The sequence below is a fragment of the Betta splendens genome, chromosome 7, assembly GCF_900634795.4.
Source record: "Betta splendens chromosome 7, fBetSpl5.4, whole genome shotgun sequence".
NCBI lineage: Eukaryota > Metazoa > Chordata > Actinopteri > Anabantiformes > Osphronemidae > Betta > Betta splendens.
In genome coordinates, this window is record NC_040887.2 from 454,461 (window position 1) to 463,740 (window position 9,280).

The window sequence follows — 9,280 nt, forward strand, 5'->3', positions numbered from 1 at the left end:
AAAGACTTTCTGAAGGTACAGAGAGTCTTTTCTTCTGACCAGTCACCTGATGTCACTCAGACTGAAGGCAGAAAGAGCTACAGACATGCTTCAGGTAAGGAAACGACCCTTTGGCTCAGACTTCAGAGGTCCAGATTATGTACTGTTGTTCTATCAGTTAGCTTTGTTGCCATCAAATTCAATATGAGTCAAATGTTTTGGTCTGATGAGATCGTCACATCACTTTGAAACAATATTCGTGAATTTGCGGGACTTCACTCAGAAGTATCCTAATAGATACCCAATTCCACCTTTCCATTCCTTTAGTTCGAATGTAAGGCATTCTTTATTTATTAATATAGAGTTTAATTAACAGTTTATGAACAGAACATCTTCAGGAGACAGACACAACAACGATGCAATGCTCTAAGTAAAAGAAGTGAGAATTTATTTCTTACTATTGAAAACAACTTAAAACATTTTAAAATTAGAAACAAACCAAACCATTTACAGACATGTAAAACAGATCAAGACCAGATCAAACAGACAAAGCTGAGCCTTTGAATCCAGCCAGTGACTGTGAGGAGAGGGACATGGAGGACGAGGGTTTCATGGCAGCAGCTGTGTGAAGGAGTTCAAAATGGCGTCTTGAGGGGCGGGACTGGCCAAGTCTGCTGACTCTCTGATTGGTTGCCTGTCCTGCTCTTCCAATTTTTTGGTTTTCGATGTCTGGTTAGGATCTCATCTTTCTTCATTGTCAGTGGCCTGTTGGCCTAAAACTAAAGGATTATACTGAGAACTGTATTTTTAGAAATGAATTTTAAAACGAGGAGTGTGCAGCACCTGGTGCAGTTTATAGTAGAGTCCGCAGGCGTTGCAGACAGGTTGTCCTGCAGCATTTCTCCTCCAAAGCGATGTTGTGACCGTCTCACAATTGAAACACTGAGTTCCTGTTTTCCGAGTCATGGCCTGAAAACACAATGAACGAATGAAAGCCTCCCAGCTGACAGGACTAAACCTGAGCTGTGCTATATCTTACGCGTCTCCGCTTGGGTCTCAGAAGCGGCCTGTTGTTGGTTTTCTGCAAGAGGCCGCAGGTGTTGCACAGGTGACCGCCAGTGGAGTCTGGTGTCCACAGCGGGGCGCTCGTCGCCCCACAGTTCACACACTCAAGCTGCTCTGATCCTACACACCAAGAGCAAGTCATGTGGTGACCGGCCTGCATCCGACAGGTGCAGCTCACACACAGGTAGATAACTCACCTGCTGCCAAGCCCCACCTGCATGACAAGGGGCCAGAGGAGGAGCAGGAGCTGTCATAGCAACTGCTTCCTCCAGGTGGGTGGATCAAAGAAGGGGGAAGGGTCAGAGAAGAATAAAAGTATGACGGAGGAGTCGGGACGGTAGCAGCTGACTGACAGCTCAAATTATCCAACCACTGATAGGGAGGCATAACATCCAGAGAGGCAATCGGTGATCGAAGGAGAGTGTGTGATAAGGCGGGATTATCCTGCAGGGGAACAGTGAATATTTAGAGATGAGAGATTTTAGAGTTTCAGTAGATCTCGGGCCAGAGCAGAAGACCACCAGACCACCACATCAGTTCAGCCATCCATCATCAGAAGCACTGGCCCTCATATTGGTCACAGAGGCTGGAACGTATTCCAGCTCTAGAGTTTAATTTTCATTTTTATGAAAATCTATGTCAGCAATGTACAGAAGCATCGTGAGAAAAAAAACTGCACTTACTGTAAGCAGGTATATCAAACAAAGTGACATCAAATGTAATCACTGTTCAAAGTCACTGCAATTTAGTGACCTTAGATATAAACAGCACCTGCAGTCATGCACATGAGCAAGACTGCAGGATACAATACAAGTGAATACAAGTGACTCGCACCTCAGTGTTGATCATTGATGTTTCGGACCAGTCTGATGTCATCACTGGGTCTAAGAGAAAAATAAAACACACAGTGGATCTGTTCAACAGCCAAATGGTAAATCTGCAGGTTAAACATTTAGCAGAGAAACTAGAACAGAGCAGTTTGAGCTACAGGTGTCAGGACGACAATGATACTCACTGAGGCTGAGGAGCTGCTCTGACTTCAGGCTGAGTGAAGGATGGTGTGTTGATGTGAGGTGGCAGAGATGAGGAGGAGGAAGTGAGGGCGGGACTGAAGATTCTCTGTTAAACAAGCTAACAAGTTAAACAATCAAATCCAACTTTAAAATCCAGAGAATCATGAAATCCTGGTTTCATCCTGAATTATTAGGCTGCCAGGATAAAGGTGACACTGGGTCAAAGGGAAGCCAGTGATTGAAAAGCAACTGGACATGACTATTATTAAGCAGTATGGGATATGTATAACAATGCATATGTGTATGTATGTGATATGTATATGTTTGTATCAGTATGTGCACATACCTTAACACTATTACTGGCATTAGTATTAATCTCCAAGGTAAACCACAGTACAACAGTTGTTTAGTTATGAATGTGTTAGCCTATGGTACATCCCTGCTTATTTATTTTGCACCGATTGTTTACTTAACAGATTTGCTTGGTTTCAGCAGCTGGTTGCACCAACACCACCCCACACCCCCTCCCCCACACACATCCTAGGGCAGAAACTTAACTTGTCCACCAACACAGCAACATCACACATATTTGGGATTAGCTAAATAAAACATTAAAAAAAACATTAATCAGGAAGAGTATATATCATTTATCCTTATGAACAGTTTGACTGTCTTGTAGATGATGCTGCAGCTTCTCTACGTACAATGTTAGAAACAGTGGCTCCTCTGAAGAAGAAGGGAGTGAATCAGAGGAGGTTAGCTCCGTGGTATAAGTCAGAGATCCGCAGCCTAAAGCACAGGACCAGACAACTAGAAAGACAGTGGCGTTCCAACAAAATAAATGTAAACTGCATTGCATGGAAGGACAGTCTAATAATATATAAAAAAAGCACTTTGTGCTGCTAGAAAAACACATTATTCATCTCTAATTGAGGAAAACCAAAAAAACCCCAGGTTTTTTTTCAGCACTGTAGCCAGGCTGACAAAGAGTCATAGCTGTATTGAGTCTACTATCCCCTTAATTCTCAGCAGCAATGACTTTATGAACTACTTCACTAATAAAATTATCATTATTAGAGAAGACATTCAGCAGCAACTTCTTCCAAATGACAGAAAGCACTGTCTAGATCCATCAACTTTACAATTACCAAATCCTCTGTCTTACCTTATGTCACAGTCTCTGGCCTTGTTCCTTGTTTTGTTTTGGTTCCGGTTTCCATTTCCGGTTTTATTATGGTAGCACTCCCGGTTTCTGTTTCTGTTTCGGCTTTACTGCCATTACCGGTCATTACCCACACCTGCATGCGATCAGTAATCAGCTCAGTATATTTAAGCACCACCTCTCACTCTAGCAAACTGCCAGATTGTTGCGTTCCTTAGTTCCATACCTTGTTCCAGTGTTTCGTGTCCAGTTCCCTCGTGTATTGATCCTGTTTGCTTTGACCGTTGCATCCTTCCTAAACCTCGTTTGTACCGTCACCAGAGAAAGACCTTGGACTGAACAACTGACCGTGAGTTTTGTTTAACCCTTGTCTGTACCGTCACCGAGAGCTTCTGTGTACCAAACCTTGCCTGATTACTGGACTCGAGATTGCCTGCTCCCTGCTGTATGTCATTGCCAAGCCTCTGTGTATGACCTGGACCGTCTGACCCTGCTTTACAAAATAAACCTGTGTTTAACCATCATCCCGCCTCTGTGCTGTGCATGTGGGTCCGCCGCCTGCCCGAGTCTGACAGAACAATCTGGCCAAACTTGGACCCAGCCAGCACTCAGCTCTCCGGCCAGGTCAGTGACTGTTTTTTCTTGTTTCTTTTTTTTGACGGCGAGTATTATTCACCCGAGGGAGAATGGAGTTTACCTGCGCCGAGCTGCCCAGCGATCTACGTAATTATTTTAAAATCCTCGCGGAGGATTACCGAAGGGCGCTTAACCCGGAAAACCAGGGCAGCGCCGTGGAGGTGGCGGTATGGACTCTGGAGGACGAGGACAGCGTGTTAGAGCTCCCCAGTGTTCGTCGCCTCTATGAGCGATTGTGTGCACGACTCGAAGAGTTAAGCAGCGCGCTCCGCACCACACCAGCCCCCACGCCGCCCGCTCGGATTACGCCAGCCCCGGGTTTCCTCCTCCCAGCCCCGTCGGACCGTCGTGTCTGCTCCAACCTGCCCAGCTCCATGTTTGCTCCGCTGGGAGGACTTCCTGCACTCATGCGGTCCCCCGTCTCCAGCCCAGCCGCGCGCTGTTCAGTCTCCAGCCCAGCCGCGTTTTGCCCAGTCTCCAGCCCAGCCGCGTTTTGCCCAGTCTCCAGCCCAGCCGCGTTTTGCCCAGTCTCCAGCCCAGCCATGCTCCGCTCGGTGTCCAGTCGCAGTTCTGCCTCGCCACGCTCATGTTCTAGTGCAGCCCTGTCACGCTTACTGTAGGTTCCAGCCACAGCCCAGCCGAGCCCAGTTCGGGCTCTAGCCTCGTTCCAGTCGAGCCCAGTCCAGATCCCAGTCCGGGCCCCCGTCCGGGTCCCAGTCCAGTCGAGCCCAGTCCGAGTCCCAGTCCAGTCGAGTCTAGTCCGGGTTTCAGCCCCGTCCGGTCACGTTCAGGTTCAGTCGAGTCACGTTCCTGTCCCAGTCCAGGGGTCGTTCCTGTTCCTGTCGACCCGTTAGGGGTCGTTCCTGTCCCTGTCGGCTCCAGTAAGGATGCCGTTCTAGTCCCTGTCGGCTCCAGTAAGGACGCCGTTCCAGTCCCTGTCGGCTCCAGTAAGGACGCCGTTCCAGTCCCTGTCGGCTCCAGTAAGGACGCCGTTCCAGTCCCTGTCGGCTCCAGTAAGGACGCCGTTCCAGTCCCTGTCGACTCCAGTAAGGACGCCGTTCCAGTCCCTGTCGACTCCAGTAAGGACGCCGTTCCAGTCCCTGTCGGCTCCAGTAAGGACGCCGTTCCAGTCCCTGTCGGCTCCAGTAAGGACGCCGTTCCAGTCCCTGTCGGCTCCAGTAAGGACGCCGTTCCAGTCCCTGTCGGCTCCAGTAAGGACGCCGTTCCAGTCCCTGTCGGCTCCAGTAAGTTCCCGTTCCAGTTCCCGTTCCTGTCGGCTCCCGCAGCGGTCGTTCCCGCTCCTGTCGGCTCCCGCAGCGGTCGTTCCCGCTCCTGTCGGCCCCCGCAGCGGTCGTTCCCGCTCCTGTCGGCTCCCGCTGCGGTCGTTCCCGCTCCTGTCGGCTCCCGCTGCGGTCGTTCCCGCTCCTGTCGGCTCCCGCTGCGGTCGTTCCCGCTCCTGTCGGCTCCCGCTCCTGTCGGCTCCCGCAGTGGTCGTTCCCGCAGCGGTCGTTCCCGCTCCTGTCAGCTCCCGCAGCGGTCGTTCCAGTCCCCGCTCCTGTCGGCTCCCGCAAAGGTGCCATTTGTGTCCCTGTCACCCTCGGAGCCGCAGCTCCTGCCGGCCTCCAGGAGGAGGTCGCGCCGGCTGGAGTCGCTGCCGCGGTTCCCGCCGACCTCCAGGAGGAGGTCGCGCCGGCTGGAGTCGCTGTCGCGGTTCCCGCCGACCTCCAGGAGGAGGTCGCGCCGGCTGGAGTCGCTGCCGCGGTTCCCGCCGACCTCCAGGAGGAGGTCGCGCCGGCTGGAGTCGCTGCCGCGGTTCCCGCCGACCTCCAGGAGGAGGTCGCGCCGGCTGGAGTCGCTGCCGCGGTTCCCGCCGACCTCCAGGAGGAGGTCGCGCCGGCTGGAGTCGCTGCCACGGTTCCCGCCGACTTCCAGGAGAGGGTCGCTCCTGCATCTGTTCCTGGCGGCTCGGCTCCGGCCGCACCTGCATCGGTTCCTGGCGGCCCGGCTCCGGCCGCATCGGCATCGGTCCCTGGCGGCCCGGTCCCGGCCGCGTCTCCACGTCTGTCTTCGTCTCTGGTTCCTGCCTTGTCTCTGTCTCGGCTGCCGCCCTCGGCGCATCCGGTTGTGTGGATGGCGCTGCCTCCTGCGGCGACGTCCGCCTCGACCCCTCAGTCTCCAGGATCAGCGTCCGCCTGGAGGACATCGCCGTTCGGGGTGGTCCCCGTGGACGCTGGCCCAGCTCAAGGGCACTAGGCGTGCCACCCTGCCTCAGCAGCGGCTGAGCAGGATCTCGCCGCGTCTCCATCCTCCGTGAGGGAATTCCTGGACTCTGCATTTTCCTGGTCGTGGACTTTGTTCTTGTCTCGTGGACATTCATGTTGTTTTCTGGATTATGAGACTCGTCCTTGTTTTGTTTTTCTGGTGGGTCCTCTGGTCGGTCGTGTTCGGGCGTGAATTTTGTTTGATGGGGGTTCCCGTTTTGCCCTCCCCCAGTCCGCCCTCCGCCCGCCCTGTCAGTGTTCCATGCGGGTTGTTTTTGGTTCTTGTCCAGTTCCCTCGTGTATTGATCCTGTTTGCTTTGACCGTTGCATCCTGCCTAAACCTCGTTTGTACCCTCACCAGAGAAAGACCTTGGACTGAACAACTGACCGTGAGTTTTGCTTAACCCTTGTCTGTACCGTCACCGAGAGCTTCTGTGTACCAAACCTTGCCTGATTACTGGACTCGAGATTGCCTGCTCCCTGCTGTATGTCATTGCCAAGCCTCTGTGTATGACCTGGACCGTCTGACCCTGCTTTACAAAATAAACCTGTGTTTAACCATCATCCCGCCTCTGTGCTGTGCATGTGGGTCCGCCGCCTGCCCGAGTCTGACACCTTACAGCTTCTTCCCCATAACTCATATGGAGTTATCCTCAATAATCAACTGTTCCAAGTCGTCCACTTGTCTTTTAGATCCAATCCCAACCAGACTCTAAGAAGTTCTACCTTTAATCAGCTCGTCCATATTAAATCAAATCAACCAATCTTTACATCTACAGTAGGTCAAGTACCACATGCTTTTAAGGTGGCTGTGGTCAAACCTCTATTGAAAAAAAACAACCCTGGCCAACTATAGGCCCATTTCAAATTCACCCTTTATTTCCAAGATTCTTGAAAATATCGTGGCTAAACAATTATCTGACCACCTGAGTGGGAATAACCTGTACGAAGATTTTCAGTCAGGATTTAGAAAACATCATAGCACAGAAACAGCTCTGGTTAGAGTCACTAATCATCTTCTATTAGCTTCGGACAATGGTCTAGTTTCTGTCCTTGTCCTGTTAGATCTTAGTGCTGCATTTGATACAATTGATCATAACATTCTATTACAGACACTAAAACATAGAATCGGGATTAAAGGAACAGCACTGGGATGGTTTAAATCCTATTTGTTGAACAGAATCCAGTTTGTTCATGTTAATGAGAAATTCTCCACATGCCATGCACAGGGTTCTGTGCTTGGTCCAATTTTGTTTAGCTTATACATGTCTACTCTAGGTGAGATTATTAGGAAGCATTCTATTAATTTTCATTGTTATGCAGATGATACTCAGCTATATATGTCCTTGGAACCAAACGAAACAGATCAGCTAGTCAAAATTCAGGGTTGTTTAAAAGATATCAAATCCTGGATGTGCCAAAACGTCCTTCAACTAAATTCAGATAAAACTGAAATTCTTATTGTTGGGCCTAAAAATCTGAGAGAGTTAGTCATTATTGAGTCAGATAGCCACCCTGTGAGGAACATTGGTGTCATCTTTGACCAGGATCTCTCTTTTACATCATACATTAAACAAATCTCCAGAACCGCCTACTTTCATCTTAGAAATATAGCTAAAATCAGAAGCCTCCTCTGAGAGAATGCAGAGAAACTGTTTCATGCATTTGTTACCTCTAGGCTGGACTACTGTAACTCCTTACTCATAGGATGTCCTAACAGCTCCTTAAAAAGCCTACAGCTAATTCAAAATGCTGCATCCAGAGCTCTGATGGGACTTAGAAAGAGAGATCACATTTCTCCTACATTAGCTTCTCTGCACTGGCTGCCTGTAAAACGTAGGATAGAATTTAAAATTCTCCTACTCACCTAAAAAGTACCCAATGATAAAGCTCCTTCTTATCTTAAAGACCTCATATTTCCTTATGCTCCCGGCAGAACGTTTCGTTCTCAGAGCGCTGGGCTACTTCTGGTTCCTAGAGTCTTTGAATGTAGAACTGGAGGCCAAGCTTTTAGCTACCAAGCTCCTCTCCTCTGGAACCAGCTCCCTCTTCAGGTTTCGAGAAGCTGACACACTCTCCACCTTTAAGATTAGGCTTAAAACCTTCCTTTTTGATAAAGCTTATAGTTAGAGATGGTTCAGGTCACTGACAATGATTGTTAGTCACAGGAACCATCTCTTAGTTAAGCTGCAAAAGACATAGACTGCTGGGGGACTTCATTTATAATTTATACACTGAGCTCCTCTGTTTCCTTCTACCTCTTCTGTCCAATAACCTTCCATCATTGTTCTATGTTCAACTAACCTTGTCTCGTTATCTCCAGTAGTTGTGCTTCTCTCCCGCTCTCTCTCTCTCTCTCTCTCCCTCTCTCCTCACCTACAGGTATCATAGGACTCAAAGTTTGGTGTCTGTGATGGGCAGCTGTGTATCCAACCGTCCTGCCTGTGCTCTGTTGTTGCTTGTTGTTGCTTGTTGTTTTTTCTGTGCTTTTCTCTCTCTCTTTCCTCTCACCCCAACCGGTTGAGGAAGATGGCCGCACACATCCAGCCTGGTTCTTCCTCGTTAGAGAGGGAGTTTTTCCTCTCCACTGTGGCTGTCAAATTAAATGCTTGCTGTATGTGGGATTTGTTGGGTTTAGTTGTGTGAGGTCTTAAACCTTACTTTGTAAAGTGCCTTGAGATAACTTTGTTGTGATTTGGCACTATATAAATAAAATTGAATTGAATTGAATTGAATTGAATTGAATTGAATTGAACTGAATTGAATTGAATTGAACTGAATAATTGAATACATTTTATATATACCGCTCTTGTTAAAGCAAAGCTGTCCATCACAATATGGCACTCAGCGTAATATATCCTGCTTGTTAAACTGCTGGACAGAACACAAAAAAAGCAACTGGACATTTGATGAGGTTTAATCCCTGTGGATCTTTCTCTGTTGATAATAAAGAAGGTACCAACAGAAAATTTACTGCTTCCAGGCAGGCAGAACTGGGCACTACACTGCACCGGTCTGATCACAGGCCCGACCAGGGAAGATGACACCTGGACTTAGGTCAAAGGCTATTTCTAATAGCTAGGGTGAGCTGATGTCTCAGTAACAGGACCTGAAGAATTCCCCTCAGAATGTGAGAATCTCTGCTGAATTGAACTGGGCCCAAA

The 9,280-nt window shown here is 49.1% G+C and overlaps 1 protein-coding gene across 1 annotated transcript; it reads right to left on the reverse strand.

Moving 5' to 3' along the window:
* Positions 1–321: 321 nt before the first annotated feature.
* On the reverse strand, positions 322–3,325 carry gata1b (GATA binding protein 1b). Its single transcript, XM_055510540.1, has 7 exons — positions 3,223–3,325; positions 2,060–2,163; positions 1,879–1,928; positions 1,242–1,488; positions 1,019–1,164; positions 823–948; positions 322–752 (listed from the first exon to the last, which is right to left on the reverse strand). The coding sequence occupies exons 3-7, from the start codon at positions 1,918–1,920 to the stop codon at positions 615–617; spliced, it is 699 nt and encodes a 232-aa protein (XP_055366515.1). The 5' UTR covers positions 1,921–1,928; positions 2,060–2,163; positions 3,223–3,325; the 3' UTR covers positions 322–614.
* Positions 3,326–9,280: the final 5,955 nt, after the last annotated feature.

Excerpts from the sequence above, each read along its gene's own strand:
- gata1b (XM_055510540.1), bottom strand. The coding sequence starts at position 1,920 with ATGACATCAGACTGGTCCGAAACATCAATGATCAACACTGAG. Across the intron at positions 1,165-1,241 it reads CAGGTGGGGCTTGGCAGCAG|GATCAGAGCAGCTTGAGTGT; the intron begins GTGAGTTATCTA and ends CTTGGTGTGTAG. Across the intron at positions 949-1,018 it reads TGAGACCCAAGCGGAGACGC|GCCATGACTCGGAAAACAGG; the intron begins GTAAGATATAGC and ends TTGTGTTTTCAG.